The 20,322-nt window shown below is 59.4% G+C and overlaps 1 protein-coding gene across 1 annotated transcript; it reads left to right on the top strand.

The window, feature by feature from the left end:
• The first annotated feature begins 1,413 nt into the window (after positions 1-1,413).
• Positions 1,414-19,335, top strand: MDFI (MyoD family inhibitor). The gene is made up of 4 exons (XM_075054852.1): positions 1,414-1,773; positions 12,951-13,145; positions 17,150-17,404; positions 17,799-19,335. Exons 1-4 carry the CDS (start codon positions 1,704-1,706, stop codon positions 18,053-18,055), a joined length of 777 nt encoding a protein of 258 aa, XP_074910953.1. The 5' UTR covers positions 1,414-1,703; the 3' UTR covers positions 18,056-19,335.
• Positions 19,336-20,322: the final 987 nt, after the last annotated feature.

The following is a 20,322-nucleotide window of genomic DNA, read 5'->3' as shown; positions in this document are numbered from 1 at the left end:
CCAGCAGCAGGATTTTAGGGCCGCTGTATGGTGCAGGCAGGAATGTGTCTCCTGGAAGGATTATTTAAAAGGCACAAACCGTAGTGACAAGTTGGCTTTAAAAGAGACCGATTCTTGAGGTCTTGCACGACCGTCTCCATCTTCCTGGCATCAGGCTGGAGCTTTCAGAAGGATCCTGAGCACGTCGGGTTCCTCCAGTCCTGCTTCGTGCCCCAGGCTGCCTCATTTCCCCCTCCCAACCCGTTTCCTTTACATGTGGCCGCAGCGGTGACGTCTCTCTCGCCACGCTAAATGCTGCACCACAGCGTAGGAGACGGCCCCGATGGCAGCAGAGTTATGGCATCACCAGGCAGGAAAGAAGCGGGACACGGGGAGTCACTCGGGGCCCATCCCATGGGTTCAGCCCTGCTCTGGGAACCCGGAGCCGTAGCTCTGGATTGCAAAAGTGAGCTGTCACCCAGATCCCCGGCATGTCCGGGAAGCGGTGGCCGAGGGAAGTGCCAGTTCACGGTGACCCCCCAGCCCCACGCTGCAGGGGAGGGCAGGGGGGGCAGCCCCCCATGCTGCCGGCTGGTTCAGCTCCAGGCTCACGCTGGCGGCAGCGTGGCTCCAGCCGAGCTCCGGAGCGATTGCAGCCTCTTTTTTGTACGCTTTGCAATGCTGGGCTTTTTAAATGCAGGAAAACACGGTGGTGTTATAAAAAAAACAACTTTGAAAATGTCCCACCGGGTCCTACATGATGCTCTGCACGAGGATGAATCCTCACGGGGACCCCGCAGGGACACAGCGCCGGAGCAAACGCAGCGACCCCTGAGTTGGCCCGCTTGGGACGTGCTGATACCGCTTGAAACCTCGGCTCCACGCCATCGCTCTCGGGGCTGATGACAGCAGCGACGCTGCCACCTCCGACGCCAGCACCTCCAGGCATCGCCCCAAGGAGCTGAACCTCATTTACCAGTTGGGGAAACTGAGGCAGGGAGTGGTGGGAGAGGCAGAGGCTTTCCCCATGACGTGCGAGCAGAGTCAGGAACAAAAGCACCCTCTTTCCTTCCTCGCCTGGGCGCAGAGCGGACAAGCTGGAGCACCCACCCGAGGGTCCCGAGCACGGCTGGGTGGGGGGAGTTTCCCAGCCCCACTAATCCCCACTGCTCCCCCCGCCCCAGTTTTCAGGAGGGAAACCCAACGCTGAGCCGAAAAGCGCAGCAAAGCTGAGAAATCCTAATTTCGAGCCCGGCCCTGGGAGCCAAGCAACCTCTGCCTGCCCTGCGCCTCTCCCCTCCCCGGCTCTGCTCCATCCCCCAAAAGAAACTTTTCCTCCCCCTCCAGCTCCGCGGAGCGCGGCGGGACGCGGGTGGTTGTTTGTTTGTTCTCGCAGCCTTTTTTTTTTTTTTTTTTTTTGGAAGGAATTGGGTTAAAAAAAAAAAAAAAAAAACCAAAAACCCAACCCAACCCCAACCCCGCGTCCCCGACCGGCTCATTATAGGTCGCCGGAGCGGCGGGGCTGGGAGGCGGCGGTGGGCGCTGCCGGCGCTCGGCTGGCGGCGGGGCCGGGGGATGCCGGGGGTCGGGGGGGGCGGAGAGGGCGGGCAGGGGGCTGAGCCGAGGCTCGGAGACCCCCGGGGCCCCCAGGTGAACGGCGGGGCCGGGGTCCCGCAGTGAGCCCTCTTTCCCCCCCTTGCCGCAGCAGCCGTGCCCCTTCTCCGATGTCCCAGGCCAGCAAGCACCGACCGAGCCGCCCGGAGCCCCCCCGAGCCGAGCCGGTCCCGCCGACAGGTACCGGGGGGGGGGGTGGTGGTGGTGGGGGGGGGGGTCTACGGTGCCCCGCCGGGGGGTGCTTTGCTGGAGACGGTGCGTGGGTATGGGGGGGGGTAGTGGGGGGGGGTGTAAGGACGGCTTGGGGGGGTGGGGGGGGGCTGGGGGGGGGGGCGTGTAAGGACGGGTCGGGGGGGGGTGTATGGTGGAGTGTGTGCGTGGCTGGGGGGGTTGCAGGGCGTGGGGGGTGCGTGGCTGGGGGTGTGCAGGGCTCGGGGGGGGGAGTGGGGGGGCTGAGTGCGTGTCCAGCAAGGCCCGAGTGTGTGTCCGTGTGTCTGTCTGTGTGTCCGTGTGTGTGTTCGTGCCCCTGACAGGGTGCGTGTGCCGGGGGGGGGGGGGGGGGAGTTGGCAGCACAAAACTTTGCAGCAGTTTCGGTAACTTCGGGCAAGCGCGCAGGGCAGCCGGGAGGGTGCGAGCTGAAAGGGTTAAAAACCCCCCCGAGGGACAGCGATACCCCGAGGCAAATCCCTTCAGGCTGGGGGGGGTTCCTTCCCCACCCCGCAGTGACTTTTTGGGGTTCTCGGGTGGGATGCAGTTAGGGTAGGAGCAGGCCACGGAGAAGGGGATGGAAAAATTTGGGGAATCCTCACTTTTTCCCTGGGACAAAACTGAGCCCCTCGGTTGTCCGGGCTCCGCCTGGCCCGTGAGGACCCACGCTGGTGTCCCGGGGTGGTGGGTCCCCACCAAGGTTCGGTTCACGTGCGGAAACCGCGTTAAAAATCCCGATGCGAGAGGCAAAAATGCCGGAGCGGGAAGCTGATGGCAAGAGGTGAACCACCCCGTGGCGTGCGCTATCAGGGCAGACACAAAAGGGGCCAAATTCACCCCGGGACCAGCTCCCCGCGTGCTCCAAAAGCGGCTGCCGGGCAGCGGGCTGAGCAGGCAGGAGCTGTGCCGCGGGAGCACCCGGCACGGGGATACACAGAAACCGAGCTTAGCACAGCTGGATCTCTCCCCTTGTTGGCTTTGGCCCGGAGCACAGCTGGGCCCAAATTTCGCAGAATACATCCTCTTGTTCTCTTCCCCCTGCTTTTCCAGCTGGATGCTGCAGGCTCCGCTTCCCAGCTAAACTCTTTCGCTGCTTTGTGCTGCAGCCGTGTCGCGGGGCCGAGGCAGCTGCAGGGGCTGCGCGGAGCTGATTTCTCTGGATTTCCTTCCATTTGCTTTCCTCTCCAGGTGGGAAACGGTGAACTGTTAACGCGCGGACCTAGTGCAAAAAAGCTTTTGCACGGGAACTTGCCACCGGCCTGGGTTAGGAGGAACGCTGTGCACTAGCTGCTGTGAGATCAAATGTGGGGTTTTTTTTTAAAAAGTAGTTTAGAAATCTGTTAAATGCATCGGAAAAAACGGCCTCGCAGCTTTTCCGCGTTGCCAGCCGCTGGCCGCACAGGAGCAGCGTGTAGGTAGAGCATGGTTCAGTCTCCAGGTTGGACTGGTGTCCTGAGCCGGAGCGGTGGGACCCGGCCGAGGTGTGCAACGTCTGGGACCCCGGGGGCATCCGTGGGTGCCCGATTTGGTGGGCCCGTGGTAGTGGGGTGTCACCTTCATCCCAAACTAGCCCCTAACCCACCCTCCTCTTCCCCAGCTCCTCCTGGAGGGGAACGTGGACCTGGAGTGGGTGACCCGAACAGAGGGGGGCCAAATTTGTCTCCTTTAGACCCCCCCTTTTCACAGCATGCAAAGCTGGAGGGGGGTCAAGGGGGTCTCCAGGACACCCTCAATTTCCATCTGCCCAGGCTCCAGGGGCCAAATTTCATGCCGAGAGAATATCCCTGTCCTCTCTCAGAGAGCAGCTTTCTGGGTGCACGCCTTGCGCTTTGAATTCTTTGCTCACATAACTTCTTTTTGGTTTTTTTGGTGAGCAATGAATGGACAGGGTCCGGTTTGTCTTTCGTGCTTGTTTGGCCTCGTGATGTTTCGGTGCAGAGCCATTATCGCTTGGGCAGCGTCCAGGGGCTCTGTCACGCACCACGGAGCCTGGGAATTTTTGCTCGGCTCCCTTTTCCGATGCTTTGCAAATTAGACCAGTTAATTTGGTAACACCGAGCCTGTGAAGTAAATGGGGCAACTGAGGTGCCAGAGTGGTTTGGCCCAAGTTAGTGCGTCGTGGGCAGGGTCGGGTTGGCATTGCCATGCTCGGTCTGATTTCCCAGCCTGAGACGAAGCCTGTTTCCCGGAGTTTGTTCCTTGGCATCTCTGGAGACGGGCCCGGTGCCGTCGCAGCCTCTTCCCTCCCGGGAGGGACGGGCACATTGCAAACCAAACGCTCGAAATAGCCACAGGTAGTTTGCAGAGGAGCCTCAGAGAGAAGAGCCAGTTGTCTGCCTGTGTGGAGTACGTGGGTATAATTCTTTTTTTGAGGCATTAACAGAAAATGGGAGAAAACCAGAAAGCCCTTTGGCCGATGAGATTATTTTTGTCCTTCCTTCCCTTCACAGGGAGGAAGAGGAGGGGGAACAGGGACAGCAGGAGAGGGGCTTTCCTTACGGGAAGCAAACCCATGCAAAGATGCTGGAGGCAAATCCATCTCCAGAAGACAAACCTTTCCCTCGGGTTTGAGTCTGCTCATTCCCACCTCCCTTCTTTCCCTTCCCAGCAGGACATCTGCTGCATGGGACCACCGCTGCGTCCCCAACTCCATGTCCCCCCTCCGTGTCTGCATCCCGGCTTGGCCGCAGGCTCCGGCAGCTCAGCGGCTCTTTGCTTGGAGCCAGGCAGGGATGAGACACACACACACACACACACACAATTTTTTTCCTTTAATTCTTTCTGCCTGTTCCCAAGGAGTTTGGCCCGAGGTGTAACAGGAGGTGAAAAGCTGCAGCCCCAACACTGCAGCCTTCAATACGCCGAGCGGCTCTGCCCCGCTCACCCGAAATACCGGGGTTCGCCTGCCTGCACGAGGGTGCTGCCACCCCACTCGGGGTCCTGAGCACCCACGGATGCCCTGAGCACTGTGGGGCTGTGGGCAGGGGGGGCTGGGCAGGAGTTGGTGCCACCATCACTCATGTACCCATTACTGGGACTCTGTCCTGCCCTGGGAGGGGGGGCAGAAACAAAGGCAACCCCCCTCCAAGGTCAAAAAAAAGGGTCTTTGGTTGTCTTAGCACCGATTTAAATGCAACTGGTTGCAGATTTGCATGCAGACATCCTGTAAGTGCAAAGGAGCCCCCCCCCAAAAAAGCCCTAAAAGAATCAGAATTAATTTTATTTTTTACCCCATGTAAAGACTTTTTGCACCAAAAGATTCATTTCTGGTTTCCTTTCAAAGTTTCTTGTCTGCTCATGAAAATGCATCTTTTTTTTTTTCCTTGTCTTTGAACAACAACAAAACTCAAAAAAAACAACAAAAAAGACAGATTTCTGACTTTTTTCAAATGTTTCTGGTTTTGAGGAAAACAAAGCAGGCCCTTCGGGGCTGTGCCGCTTGCCGCCCCAGCGTCCCGGTCCCGCTCCAGCTCCTTATTGAATTTCCTTGGAAAGCGCCTGCTCGAGTCTATTAGTTGCAGAAACTCAAGCTGTCCTCTGGGCGTTTTCTGTAGTTTTTCTGATTTTTCCCAGAGCTCCGCCTTGCTCAGGCCATGCCCTGCACAGCCTCTTGCGGGATGGGCACCGGCAGCCGCCTGGAACTGCGAGGTTTGGTGTGGGATGGAGCCACATCGGTCCCTCCTGGTGCGGGTGGCCCCTTCCCACACCCCCCCCCCCCACGGTTGGGTTGTACTGCTGGAAATGAGCTATCGCGCAGCAGCAGGGATGGGGTAATTGGGATTTTTTTTTTTTTTTGCCCCAAATTCCAATTTTCAGGCTTTGCCCACTGCAACCGCATGCGTGCACACTTTTGACCATCTCTGATCTTCACCCTGGCTTTGGCAGCCTCGTTCGACATCGTGTTTGACTTGGGGGGAAGGTTCCCCCCTCGCTCCGGTGCTTTCCCGCTGTCTTTCCACCGGTGCATCCCCGGCTCTGCGACGGGGCGAATCAGGGAGCGAGCAGTAGCTTCGGGAAGCGTTTTCACCCCAGTCCCATCCTCTCTCGGGGTGCTCCCCATGGGTGCGCGGGGGCTCCTTCCCCCGCTGCGGGCGGCCCCCGTGCCCGGGGCAGGAGGGTGCTCACCCGGTTCGGCTGCTTTCGGTGCCAGGACTGAGCTGCCAGCGCGGCGCGTTCCCCGCAGCGGCTGCGCCTTCGCATAACGAGGGAGCGGGTTGACGGGCTGGCTCCGGCAGCGATTACTCGCTCCACCCGGATGGCTTCATCGTTGGCCGGCCTCGCCGCCTTCCTTCAGCGAGCAGGCATGCTGCTGCCCCGCAAGCTCTGCCCTGACCTTTGCAGAAGAGCTTGTTTTCACCTCGCCCCGGCCACGCTGTAGCTCCTCCGAAGCTGCTTTGGGGTCTGTGCTTAGAAGAAAACCCAACCTAGCGAGAGCGCACGCCAGCGGGAAGTTGAGCACCAGGACTGCAAAGTTTTGGGCTGCATCGCCGTAGGATGTTGCTTTGGGTAAATCCCTTTTGCGTGCCTCGGTTTCCCCGCCGGGCCGAGCAGTGATAAGGTTCCATTTCACAGCAGCTTAGAGCTGCAGCTATGCTAAAGTAAAATACATGGAGATCAGGTAATGCATGATGGGCACTGGTTTAGAACTGTATGCTGGGTAGATCTCAGGATGAAAGGTGCTGCATAAGTGCAAATTATTATTCTTGTTAATAATGATGTCCACCAGCTTACATTTATCTGCTCTTCAATTAACTTTTTTTTAAGGACTCTTAGCAGGTTAGAAAGACACAAATTTTCCCTGGCAGAACCTGTGCTGGTTTGACCCCGTAAGGTTACACAATTACTGTACTGGCATGGTCCTTAATTAGACTCTCCATAATTTTCCCCAGCACAGCGGTGTGGCTCCTTACTCTGTAATTCCCAGAATCTCCTTGGATCTGATAGGCATCACATTAGCCGCTTTCCAGGCTTCAAGGATAATTGCTTGTCCTTAAGGACACCCGGGATGTGGCAGGATCTCTTCCTACATCCTTCCTCCATGCCCAGCTCCCATGGCATGGGCGTTTTACATCCTTCTGGCCAGTACCGGGGGATAACCTGCACCGGGGAGCGCCGAACCGGCACGATGCTCCTCAGAGTCAATGAAAGCTGACTCAACCCCAGGCGGGGTCTTTGACCCTTTGGGTTTTTCCCCATCATTTTTCTCCACTCCTTGGCCCCACAGTGCATTTGGGGTGTTAGATGTTGCTCTTTGGTTTAGGTGGAGCCCAGGCCTGACGCCGGGAGATGGGCTGGCCTGGCAGCTGGAGGGAGAAACCTGGTCCTGCTGGATCGGGTTTGTGTCCTGGGGCAAGTCGCGTTGTCCCTTTTCTCCAGTTTAGGCTTGGAGATTGCTTCTTCCCTTACACCTGCAGCTGTAGCCCCGAATGCTGCCTTAGTATATATATGTTAAATATAGTCTTAGTGTGTAAGGAATAGTTCCTCACCATTGCTGCAGTGACAGAGGTGCATGCTTCTTGCAGTGATTTTATTTATCTTCCCTGAAACCCCTTCTCGAGGGTTATCCTCACCACCCTGGTGTCCTTGCTCTTGGGTAGGAGCAATTCTTCCATGAGGGTTGGTTTGTGCCTCCTTTGCAGGAGCTGGTTGGGTCAACAAGGACCTTTGGGTGATGGGATTTGTAGGGGCACCTTGGCACGGGGTCTGCGCCCCAAACCTGGAGTCGGGGTTTTGTCACCAAAGGAGCTTTCAGCTGAGGTCAAACGCCAAACACAGATGGACTGGATAGACACTGGTCCTGGCTTGTCTGGCCATCCCAAAATTCCTCTCTTCCTACCCACCCAATGGCTATAAATAACAAATAATAACAACTCCCAGGTTGGCAAGCTATTTGGGGTTTTGTGGGTTTTTTTGCTTTTGTTTTGCTTTTTTGCATTTAGGAAGTAACTTTTCATAGAAACCAATTTTTTTTTGACCGGATTCCTCATTGTCCCAGGACTGAACTGTTTATCCAAAGCATTGCCCAGGTGAGCAGAGAGACACTGGGGCAAACGCTTTCCGGGAGGGAAGCAAAGCTGTGCTGGATCTGTCCCGGGTGTGCTCAGGAGCTCTGGGCATTTCTCCTCCTTCCCCTCTCACCCTGCTTTTCCTTTCCCTGAATATCATAGAATCTGAAAATGCTTTAGTGCATTAATTTCAGACTGAATGTAAATAAGCCATTTGGATTTTTCCCAGTTGAGCAAACTTTCAAACCAGAAATTTGCTTTCCTCTCCTCCAGCCTGGCTCATGGGATTGGAAGGATTTGCTTCAGTGCTGTCTCTTCTGCACTTGAAACCACTTAATCAAGCTCTAAAATATCCCTTGAATAGGTCAGACAAGCACCTGATTGGGCCAAGCAGCATGTACGGGAAAACCAAGAGAGATTACACGCTCATTTTATCTGCATAAAACAGATTAGAAAGCTCCCAAACTAAATATTGCTGCAAGGTAGCATGTTGTTAATGGCAAATGCCTCGCTAGACTGTCTCTGTTTTTGTCTCCGTCCTACACTATCTCGTCCCTGACCAGCCATTCCTGAGGGATTAAAGGGAGAGAGAAGGGGAACGGGAGACTCTCCTGAGCATCTCCACGTCAGCAGGACTCGCGACCCACGGTGTTAGATTTGGATGCTCTTCGAGTCCAGAAGAGCTCAGATGTGGATCCAGACGTGTCGAGACCCTTGTCCCTCCCTTTTGCAACAGGTTGACACCACCTAATGCAAACACGCTGCCTGCTAAAGAGGTGGGATTTGCTTCTGAGCTCACCGGCCCGAGCCCATCTTTAGCTGCAGCGTGTTGGAAGCATTTTTCTCTCCCGCGCTGCCCGTCGCTGGCACGCAGCCACGTGTGGGGCAGCGGTGATGGGTCCATGCCACGCTGGTGAGGGGTCCGTCCATCTCCTGCCACCAGATTTCTTCCTCTTCAGCCAAAGGCACTTGGTTAGAAGAGGGGCAGATAAATCAGAGATCCCAAGCAGCCAGGCAGATCATCTGTTGCATTAAGCTACAGCTCAGGAAAGCTGAGCAGGAGCCGTGGGACAACCCGAGTGGGTTTGACCCAAAAGCCTGGCTCCAGCTTTGCATCTTCCCACATCCTCTGTGCCTTCCCTGCTGGGGGGTCTGGGCACCACAACTGGCTGCAGAGCAGGAAACCCACAGGTCCCGGTGAGCCGTGAGATGCTGTGGCCGTGCTGCCTGCGGTGTGGCTCTTGTTTGTGCTGCCCCGTCCCGGCTCGGCACAACCGAGCGCTCTCACCGGCTGCTGACACGCTGCTGTTTCCTTTTGTTTGTCCAGCTTTTTGGGGATGGGTTAGCTCAGTCCTGCAAGCTCATCAGGAATTAAGCGTGCCTCGCACCCAAAGCACAAATACTTTTTTCCCCTAATCAGAACAACTGGGGGTTGCCCCAGAAGCTCCTGCAGATTCTGGGCGTGCAAAGCGGCCGCTGCTCCTGGAGGGACGTTTTGTACATTTGACTTTGCAGGAGTATTACAAGATACTCGATTAAAGCCAATGAAACCTTTCCACTTCTTTGCATCTTTCCTCTCCTCCCTCCTTTTTTCTCAACTCCTGTGATGCTTGGTGGACTTTGGAGCTCACTGATGTCCTGGGGCTTTTATGACGGGTGGATTTGGACTTTGTAAATGGGTCAGGTTTTCTGACTATTCTCCCCGTGTGCATCGCCCAGGCTTGGCAACCAGGAGGCAAAGAAAGTAGTTCCGCGTGTATCGGCTTTCCTAATCTTTTGTACCTTACGGCAGCACCGTGATTTATTGAAGCCTGGCTTATTATTTTTAAATACCTTATTATCTCTGTTCCCATAAACAAAACGTGAATTGCTCTCCCTGTGTCATGTTACCGTCATTTCTCCCTTGTGTTTTACAAAAGGTGGTGCAGAATGGGGGAGCAGAGACCCGGACTCTTGTCCCAGGCTGTTTCTCCACCACCTGATGAGCGTTTGCCCTGGCCAGGAAGGGGCTGGGGGTGCAGCTGCTATTGGGGTGCAGGTGGGGAAAGGGATGGATGTCCCATCCCGAGGGCTGGCTCTCCTTCGGGCTTTATCTGCGTTTTGCCCGGGCTGGTGGTTGGTTTTAAACCCGTCAGATTTAGGTCAAGCCTGGGCTTGTTCTGGTGGCAGCGGGGTAATAGCAGGGGAGGGAAGAAGCCAGTCCCTGCCCTGGTGGCAGCAGGGAGAGGGGACCCTGGGGGGGCATCGCCTTGCCGGGGGACCCCCTGCTAGACCCCAGTGATGGGGGAGATGGAACTGCTCCTCCCCATGCCTCTTTCCCCGCTCACCCTCTTTAGTCTGGTTTGGGGAGCAGGAACCTCTCTCTTGGGGGGGGCTTTGAGCCCCAAAGCGAGCGTTCAGAGGAGCATTTTGCCAAGCTTATTGGAGAGCCGCCGCACCCACGCGTGCCCAGTGCTCGTGCATTTTCCTGTGCATTCCCGGTGGGTCGGAAGGTGCCTGGGAAGCGCCCAGACGCAGCGAACCAGCAGTGCAGGCAGGGAGCTGGGGGGCAGGAGCCTGCAGGGTTTGCGCTGAGCCCACACGTGTCCGGCTGCCCCCAGCCCTGCCGCGGGGTCAGGCTGCGACCGCGAGGGCAGACGTAGCCCTTCTCCATCTCGCTCCCAGGGGATGCCGTGCGCTTGGGGGTCCGCGCTGTCCGTACGCTCCCCATGGACGTGCAGCAATAGGGAAGCGAGGCTGTAGAAGGCAGGGAAGGACCAGCTTACCCCAATTTCTTTCCTGTCTATTTTTGTCTCTCTTCTGGCCAGCTTGTTCCAGCGGGAGTTAATTTAATTGCCGTCTTCCTCCCTGCATCGCTGTGGTTGTGTGTGAGACCTCTTGTTGTGCAGGGTAATTATATGTGTGAAGTGGACATGGCAAAAACGAGCCTTGTCTCAATAGTCGGCGGACCAGCGCGCTCGCCAGCCGTACAGCCCAGTATCGTCGCTTTCTCACGGAGCTCAGGGTCTAAACAGACCGTCCTTGTCCTCAGCCCCTTGGGAACGGGCACGGAGGGGGTGAGGGATGTGATGGAAGCGGCGCAGGGCGGCCATGGCAGAGGCTGGAGCTCTCTCCCTCTGCACAGAGCAGCTGCCAGCCCTTCTCCCGCTGCAGCACCTGATTTTCCAGCTCTTTTTCCCAGTGTAAATCACTTGCTGACCTTGGGGGTGAGAGCAGGGCAAGGGATCTGATGGTGCTGGGGCTGCTCTGGGCAACCCCAAAGTCTCGGCTGTTGATTTTTAAGCCCTGAGCATATTCCAGGCATCTTATAGTAGAAACTGGAGCAGCTGCCTGGCTATGCTGGTGCCCGGTGGCTTGGATCCCTTCCCAGGGACCGTGCAGGAGCTGCACCCTCTGTGCTCTGCACCGGGCGGCTCTGACTCAGGGCTTCATCCAGAGCTCCTCAACCATCAGGGTTTTCATGTCTGGCTTTAACAGGCTTCAGATCAGGAGCTGACTAAACGCTGCAAGTCTGACTCAGGCCAGTCCAGGTTGGGACATGACAGGACGTGGATGCAGCAACATGTGGTTATTATTCACCTATATGCCACGCCTATGTGCAAACACCTATAGGTAGATGTCAGCCTGCTCTCTCCTCTTCTCTGTTTTGCCCTGGGCTTTCCAGGGACATGGGAATGAGTTTTCTCCTTTCTGGGACTCGTGTACTCCCGCTCCGCTTGGGATTTGGAGCCAAGGGTGCTGCGCAAAATTCAGCTGGAGCTGCTGAACTTCCCTTGGTTGAGCCCCAAAATCACCTTGCGTGCAAGAGCTGCGGGCAGGGGTCTGCATCGGGATGAGTGTTCCTTCCCAGCAAAGCCCCTGTCGCAGGAGCTCCAGTACTGGATCAGCACCCTGGGGAGGGCAGAGGGGATGGTCCTGTGGGGAAACTGAGGCAGGCGGATGAGCATGTGGGGGTGCAGCGGAGCTGGGAGCTGCGTGAGCATCGCTCCGGGCTGGTTGCAGCCCCTCTGCAGCATGTTCAGTCTCCTGCTGACCCTGGGGTGCGGATGGGGCCGTCCGCCTCCCTTGTAGGGCCTCTTGTTATAGTCCCTATAATTATATGTGTGAGGTCTGCCTGCCTTCCTCCCCGGCTCCTGCTTGTAGGACCTCTTGTTATATTGAGTATAATGAAGTGTCCGAGGTCTCTCTTCCCCCCACCCGCCCTTGCCTGCCTGCGTGTAGGACCTCTTGTTATAGGCAGGGAAATTATGGGTCTTTGGTCTCCCTCCCTTCGCCCAAGCTATAATTTAGTTTTATATAAAGTGCGGTCCAGCCCCTGTTGTGCAAGCGGTTGCTATTCTGAGTGCTGGGGAGAAGGACAGGGAGAGGGATGGGGTGGCGAGGAGTGGGCTCGCGGTGGGTGGGGAAGCGTAGCATCGCACTGAGCACCATGCAGCCCCCCCCGAACACCCCACAGCCCCCCCAGACACCCTGCCGTGGTGGGGCAGCCGGCCCCCAGCCCGCAGTGCTGGCTCTGCGGGAGGTGGTTCTGCCTTCTCCTCGCTGGGTTTCTGAAAGGGGCTGTGTGGCGTTGGGGTTTATCCCCACGGGGAATAACACGTCTCTTGTTTGGGGTTTTGTTTGCCCCATCGAAGGGGTCCTGCGGGGGCTGCTCCTGTCCCAGAGCAAGCGGGAACGTGAGGGGAGGTGGCAGCCGGCTCCTGCAGGGAAGACAGTGGCCCTTTCATGGGAAGGGGGGATGAAAAATCCAGCTTGAACCACTGAGTGTAACCAGATGCCCTGGCTTTTTAGAGAAGGAATGTGGGACCTCGGGAGGGTTTTTGGGAGGAGGGTGCTGCTGAACTGCTGGTGTTGCAGCGGGGTGAGCGGCTGCAGAGCGATGCAGCCCCGATGCCCACCCCGAGCAGCCCCAAATCCCTCACGGTGCTCCAGCTCTTCCCCGCACTGTGTACTCTGGGCTGCAAAACCAACAGGGGCAGCTGGATTTGGCTCATGCCAGAAATCGGAGTTCCAAAGCACCGACTGGTGCCGTTTCCAGCGGCTGGGGATGTCCTGTGGGTTGCTGTGGGTTTGAGTGACCCGGGTCTCTGCCCGCAGCGCGGGGCACCCCGGGGTCCTCGGCTCCAGCGCCGTTTTTTTTGCAGAAGCGGGCGAGACCTCGCGCCCTTCGCCGAGGCAGACGCCAGCGGCACCATCGGCAGAGCCCCGGCCGCCCGCCCGCCCCGCTGCCGGCCCTGCGCCGCCGAAGAAGGAGAAACCCCTGGAAGATGACGAGTCCCGAAAAGTCCTGACGAAGGGCTCCCGGGCCGAGCTCGCAGGCGCTCCCGAAGCTGTGACATGTGAGTGTTTCCCTCCGCAGCAGCACGTGCAGCTCCGGACACTTCCAGGTGCCCGTGCTTCAGGCTGCTGCCAGCTAATCAGTAACAGGGCTCATTAAAAAGGCGGGTAGCTGTGGTGGGAAGCCGTCTCCTCCTCACTCTGCTCTTCCCCACATCAAAGCAAAAGGCTTTAACTGAGCGTGAGTCACCGGGAGCCGGGGAAAGTGAAGGGCAGCATCCAGCAGCACAGCAATGCCTCTCGCTGCCCTCGTCCTTGGGACCGGCCGGAGGCAGAGGAGGAGGAGGAGGGTGGGCAGCTGGAGGAGCTCTCGGTCGTGTTGGGGTCCTGCTGGGATGGGAAGAGGGACCGGCCCCTGGGGAAAGGAGCCGGCTGCTGTATGGAGCATCGTCCAAAGCCGCAGCGGGAGAGAGGAGAGCCCTTGGCAGAACGGGCTCCGTGATCACAGCCACGGGAGGGGAGCGCAACAGCCGTTTGCTGGAGCAAAGGGAGATGCCTCCCGTTGAGAGAGCTCTTGCCTTGGCATATCCAGGGCAAGGGTGAGGCTGGTGCAAAGCCCGAACGAGCAGGGGACGGGCTGTCTGCACTGAGGATCTGGTTTTGCTGGAGGCAGTGGTGAAGCCAAGCAGCACCTCCCCATTTCTGCTGCTGCAGACCGGCCGGTCCCCCCGCCGTGAGAAATACCGGGGTGGGGTAGGAGCAGAACCGGGGGGGCCGGGGTGCCCTTGCTCCATTTCCCATTGCAAAGGCGGGAGAGCAGAGCTGGCAGATGTGGGAGACCGGGGGCCAGGCTCTCCTGGAGCCATGCCGTCCATCCTTTCCCTGGCCCCCAGCCTGGATCCGAGGGTTTTGCTCCCAGGCTGCCCCTTACGCACACAGCCATTCCCCTTTTGTTGGATGCGAGCGCGCAGCTTTCCCTTCCAAGGGGTGTAAAGTGGATGAATGCTTCCCAACGGGGAGAGGGAGGGTGGGAACGAGGTTGCAAACTTCGAAGAGCGGGCAGGCAGGGTGGGAAGGGGAGGGACGGCAAAATCCGGGCGCTCCTGACGGTGTACGTGGAGCGAGGAGAGCGCACGTTTCCTCAACCAGAGCTCAAGCCCTTGCAAAGCATCTGGGAGCTGGGCCGGCTGCCCACAGACATTCTGCACCTCTGAGTCACGCTGCAGCCTGCTGCACCCTGCATGGCGCAGCCCTGCGCAGCCCCCTCCCCAGCCCACCCCCCCGGGGAACGGCCACCCCACGGGCCCCGAGGCTGGGAGGAACGTGGCCGCCTGCATCCAGGCTTGCCTGGGTGCTGGGTGCAGGGAACCCCCCCTCTTTCCCCTCTCCTGCCCCGGGGAAATGGGGTTCAGCTCCCTACGGAGCATCGCCTCCGGCATCCCTTGCTTTGCAGCCCACTCCTCACAGTGTGTCCCGCCGCTGCTGTTACTGGGGGGGGGTCACCACCGCTTGGGAGGGGCAAATTCCTCCCTTCGGCAGTACCTGGGGAGCACAGTTAAGCTCCCCCGTGGGAAGGTGAAGGGGGTGAGGGTGGCATTTTTGTGCCAGTCTGGCACATGCAAGGTCAGGAGGGACCAGGCAGCAAGGGGCTGTCGGGTGTTGGGTCATGTTCTTCGCCAGCGGTGCCGGTATCAGCTCCCTCGAGGGTCAGCGCTGCTGGTTGAAGCCCACCACGGTTCTTAAATAAGTCAGTCTTCTGGCAGTTTAGGAGCAACCAAAGCGGGAATTGCGGGTTTGGGGCTCTGGGTGTTGCGTTTCAGGCGAGAGCAGCAGACTCTGCTCGGGCGGCCACAATGTGCCGGTTTGTCCAAGCCCTGTTAGCGGCTCGGGAAGATGAATTTTGGCAGAGCCGATGGCTGGGGGGGGTCACAGGAGGGCGAGGACCGCTGCGGTCTGGGCATCTCTCTGCTAAGCCCCGGTGATGCTGCCATGGGGGAACCTGAGCTGAGCCAGCACCGCAGCTGTGCCGGGGAGTATCGTCTCGGGTGTGAAACCCAAAGTGAACGTCCAGGCGGTTTTTGGTCACTGAAGAGCTGAAGGCAGGCGCTTTCCCCCAAAGCCTTGGTGTCCCACCCTGATGCTGGTGGGCAGATGCCGTGGGGGCCATCAGGTGGGCTGGTCCCCCCCGGCTCCTGCCCTGACACCCGTGTTATTAGGGAGTGTTATACACTGCTCCACCTAAGCCTCGGGTTGAAGATGTCTCTTTTAGAAGAGCTTTAGGCTCCTGTGAGTTAAAGGCTCTCCTAAAAAATAGGAGCTATTTTTCCTAACTTAGCGGGGGGAATTACTGGCTGCCTTTCGCTGCCACTCACTGGAGCCGGAGCGTGATTTTGATTTACAAATGGTTTAATCCGAGGAATGCAACGAAATGGGGAATGCCAAAGCGAGTGCGTTGCATGCTGCTGCAAACCCCCGGAGAAACCCAGCGCTCAAAGCTGCAGAGTATTTGCTGCCGTCAGACACTGCCAGGCCGGGCCACCGCGGGGGTCCCTGCGGGCTCAGCCCCTGCCCAGCACGGCTCTGGGGCACCCCGGTGTGACTCGGTGCCTACCCTGGGGCACAGGCAGGTCGAGGGCGATGGAGAAGGGTGCATGGGTAGCCAACACCCCAGGAGGTTTTTTTCTGAGGGGGCCACACATCCCATTTTATCCAAGACCTGTTTTCCATTTCTCCTTTCTGCCCTTCTCCCACCCCTCCTGCTTCCAGCCTGTCCTTCCCGCTCAGCTCCAGTTATTTTAAGTTCCTTTCCCAGCACAAGTCAAAGACGCAGCGTTTCACCCAAGCACCCGGTTAAACTGCCTCCGCGGTCTGAGCCCAGCTCAGTCTGGCAGAGCCTGGCGCTGGGTCCGTGCACTTGTGTTTTTTTAACCTCCATCTATTTTTTTTTCTTGCCGGTGAGGGCGGGTGCAGGACAGAGACCGTCTGTGCCCCCTCCACCCTGTCGGTCTCCCCGTACCCCACGGCCACCCCACGCAGAAAGCAGCTCCTGTTCCCCAGCAGCTGGAGGTGCCTTTGCCCTCGAGCCTCTCGCCTGAATCATCCCTTGTTTACTGCCACGGGAGAGGAAAATCAAAGTTTGGCCAAAGCACCATCAGGCGGGACTTTATTTGTGGCTTCGATTGGCGTTGCTGTGGCGGGGGGGGATGGATGGATGCTTGAACCCCTCTCCCTTGTGCTGGGTTCCCAGTCCTCTCCCCCACCGCAGAAGGATGGCAGCGTGGGGACGCGGCGCCGGGCAGGAGCGAAGGGCTGAGCCGTGCCGCTGGCTCCGGCAGCATCCCGGCGGGACGCGGGGACGCCGGCCTCTCTCACGGCTGCAGCGTGCGAGGGCTGGAGGGAGGTGCAGATAGTTATTTTCCTCCTCCTGCAGAGAAGTTCAGCCAGAGGCTGGGGAGACCTTTAATTAAGTGGCCAATTCACACAGTCCTGGGGAGATGAGCAGTCCAGCTCTCCGGTGGTGCTTCATCATCTCTGGCTTCACCGAAGGTGACGGGGACAGCCAGGAGCTCCGTCTGGCAGCGCCGTGCCTTGGGCTTATGGGACGGTGGCTCTCAGCTGGAAGCAGCCACAAGCTTTTCTCTCCCCCCCTCGGCACGAGGCGAGCGTGCCTCGCCGTGCCCCTGCACCCACTCCGGTCGGCCTCGGTGGTTTCATCCCTCCTGCCTGTGCTGGCAGCGCTGGGACCCCGGGAGACCCCAGAGTTTTGGCAGTTGCAGCACATCCTTCATGACAAGTCTTTATTTCTTGCTTTTTTTCATCCCGTCCTCTCTCTGGAGCCTCTATCTCCTTCCCTCCAGTCATCTCTCGTACATCTCCTTTTCCATCTCCACCCTCTCAGACCAGGCATCTGTTAACATCACTGCTTCCCAGCCATGAGACCACCCCATCTCCATCTGGGGACCAGGTTCCCGTGCGGTGGCAAGGGACCGGGCACGTGTTTGTCCCCTGGCAGAGCGCTGCAGGGAGGGCTCGGGGTGGGTAACGTACTGTTCTCCCCCCCCGCCAGGCCAGCCCCAGGTGCGAGCAGCCCCACAGCCCCCCAGTCCCTGCACCCACCTGCTGCAGAACGGTGCTGGGCGGGGGCCGGATCCAGGCGGTGCCAACGGGGAGGCAGGGAACGGGGTCTTCCGCCCCCTCCCCAGCACCCAGAAGCCTCACCGAAAGCTGCAGTCGCACCACTCCATCAACAGCCAGAGCAGCAAGAAGAGCAAGGGCAGCTCCAAGTCGGCCTCTTCCCACATCCCTATTGAGGCGCAAGAAGGTACCGGCTCTCCCCGGAGGGGTCCCTTCCCAGCCACCTTTCTCCTCTGGCCCCGCATCCCTCGGGGTCTCTCATGTAGCATCCTTCAAGCCCACCGGGACCCCAGGACCTGGGTGCCCCAAGCTCTTTTCCTGGCAGCCTTCTGCAGGGCGGGTGCTGAGTGGGGTCATCTCATGTCCTCCAAAACCGATCTCTCTTGGGGTCTGGGCATGTCCCGGAGTGTTGCGGGAGGCCCCTGGAGCAGCGCCTGGCTCCCAGCCCCTCTTCCCATCCCTTCTGTTAATTCCCGAGGGAGGATTTCCACCCTTACGGGGGCTGAGCATCCATCCGTCGGGTGCTGTCTCACCCAGCCGGGTCTGTCCCCCCTGCCCACTCTCTGGCCGTTCCTCCGCAGACTGCTGCGTCCACTGCATCCTCTCCTGCCTCTTCTGCGAGTTCCTGACCCTCTGCAACATCGTGCTGGACTGTGCCACTTGCGGCTCCTGCACCTCCGAGGACTCCTGCATCTGCTGCTGCTGCTGCAACTCGGGCGAGTGCGCAGACTGCGACCTGCCCTGCGACATGGACTGCGGCATCATTGACGCCTGCTGCGAGTCCGCCGACTGCCTGGAGATCTGCATGGAGTGCTGCGGGCTCTGCTTCTCCTCCTGAGGGGCCGCACTCGCTGGGGGGGGACCAGGAGTGGGTGTCCCCCCCCAGGCTCTCCAGCAGCGGCCGAGGCTCCAGCTGCTCCCTGAGCTGGTGTAAAATGCCAAAAGACAGAGCCTGGTGAAGGAGAAGAGCAATATTCCCCCATTGCAAACCTCATCCTCGGAGCTGGTGAGCCGGGCTCGGATCCTGCCTGGGGAAGGGTGAAGCTGTAGGGGCTCCGGGGACGGCCGGCATCCCGTCACGCTCTACCTCTTCCCCGCACCGGGCCAGTTCGCCGAGGATCGCGGGAGCCTCCTGCCACCTGAGCCGAGAGCAGGAGCACCCACCCCGCACCCCACGGAGCCCACGGGTGCCACCCCAGGGTCCCGGCATTGGGGACAGCCTGTCCTGCTGCCACCGCCCGGGGCTGCCCCAGGAGGGTGCTCCGGGTGCCTTGCTCTGGTTTACACGGAGATGGCACGGAGCATCCTTCCCCGACAAGGACACCTCCAAGGCTGGGTGCAGTACAGAGCCTTGCTCCCCGCCGGGAGCCCACTGGGCACCGGGAGATGCCGAAGCCTTTAGCCGGGCTGCAGGGTGCCCTGCTGTGGGACTCATCCTGCCAGCCCCCACCCCTCCTCGGTGCTGAGATCGGCAGCCAAGTGCAATACACACAGCCTGCTCCCCTCCCTGTTTGGCTGGCTGGGAAGAAGCTTTTCCTTCACCGGTCCCTGCAGTGGGGTTGCAGCCGGGGGCCAAGGCAGCTGGGGAGAGCCCGGAGCCGGACCGAGCTGTTACCGACCCCCGTGCATCCCAGGGGATGGAGGGGCCGGGTGGCTTGGTTGGTGCCAAATGACCCCCAGCAGTTGTTGGCCCCATCCCACCACTCTGGGGACAGGGCTCGTGGCTGGGTGAGGGTGGAAAACGCCCCGTCGAAGGGCTTGGGGAGGCTGGGAGGGAAGTGTCACGGTATTTTATTTTTTTTTGTCCCTTTTGTTTGTTACTGTAAATAAAGGTCTGTCTTCATTTCTGACCGACGGCTGCCCCGTCATGTGCTCAGCGGGGCATTCCCAGGGGACGGCTGCCGTGTCCCCTGTCCCTGCGCCTGCCACCCCATCCTGCTCCCAGCTGCAGGTGCGGGGCAGGAGGGCTGGCACAGAGGCTGCCGGGCTCCTTTGGCCTTGGGGACATGGAACAGTTCAGTGACAGTCCCAGGGTGCTCCTGCTGTGGTCCTTGTGCTGGGAGCGAAAACGCGAGAGGGCTCCCTGTCCTTCGCTCCAGGGAACAAGTCGAGGTCCCCGTGTGCCGCAGCCTGGCATCGGCTCCCTGCCCTGCTCCTGCAGCCACGGGACAAACCCTGGCCCCGTTGCAGCACCGTCCCCTGCTCCTCCCGGAGCTCTGCCCTGCAGCGGGAAAACGAGCTGCTTCATCTGCCCCAGGGACACGACTTCCCTAAAGGAGAAAATAAATGACGCAAATTCCCGGCTGCAGGGCTGGGGTGGGCACCGGCTGCCCAGGCTTGGCATGAGGCTGTGTGAGCTGGCAGCCATCCGAATTTGGGTGGCCTGGGTGCTCCTGCCACCACCCGCCACCTCCCAGCCCAGCCACAGGACCACCATCCGTGCCGTGCCGTGCCGTGCCGTGCCGTGCCATGCAAGTAAGGGACCGCGGCACGCTGCCGGAGTCTTGCTGCCCCTCGGGGGGCTCAGCTGTCCTGGCGAGGCTGCTGCCTGGGCTGAAGTTGAACGAGGAGGGAAAAATACTTAAAAATCGAGGCCAAATGGGTCAGTTGGTCACGGCGACACAGGCTGGTTTGGGATCTGGGCTGTCTGCCCTCCGGCGCTGCCGCTCAGCCGTGAAACCTATTTTTAGTGGTGAGCTAAAGGCGGTCGGAGCCTGGTGCAGTGCAAGTGCATGGAGGGGAAGAGGATGATATGGGCAGCCTTCCTCCACCCCATGCACGGCAGGCAGGACTCAAGGTGGTGGATCAGGGCTTTTTTCCTTTGCCCTGGCACAGCCTCTCAGGCTGAGCCCCGGAGCGGGGGGCTGCGGGGGGGGATGCACATCGCTGCCCACCCTGGGACGGATGGGACCGGGGCCCCATCCGGCACTCGGAAGCTTTTCCAGGGGCTCTGGCTGAGGCCCTGCTCCAAACCATTTGCATCCTTGGCAAGGAGGGATGGAGGCACTGGCCTTCCCCAGCTTGGCCTCACTTGTGGTGCTAATTAGGGAGGTTGGAGCTGGCAGGGCTGCTCTCCCCACCAGCCGCAGTAACGAGCGCTGCTGG

Source organism: Buteo buteo, chromosome 23, assembly GCF_964188355.1.
Source record: "Buteo buteo chromosome 23, bButBut1.hap1.1, whole genome shotgun sequence".
NCBI lineage: Eukaryota > Metazoa > Chordata > Aves > Accipitriformes > Accipitridae > Buteo > Buteo buteo.
The sequence above is the reverse complement of the archived record's forward strand: the minus strand, read 5'-3'. Positions and strand labels throughout refer to the sequence as shown.

Bases quoted from the DNA above. Each gene is read 5' to 3' on its own strand.
- MDFI (XM_075054852.1), top strand. From the start codon at position 1,704: ATGTCCCAGGCCAGCAAGCACCGACCGAGCCGCCCGGAGCCCCCCCGA. The intron at 13,146-17,149 runs GTGAGTGTTTCC...CCCCCCCGCCAG, and splicing joins CGCTCCCGAAGCTGTGACAT to GCCAGCCCCAGGTGCGAGCA. The intron at 17,405-17,798 runs GTACCGGCTCTC...GTTCCTCCGCAG, and splicing joins CCCTATTGAGGCGCAAGAAG to ACTGCTGCGTCCACTGCATC.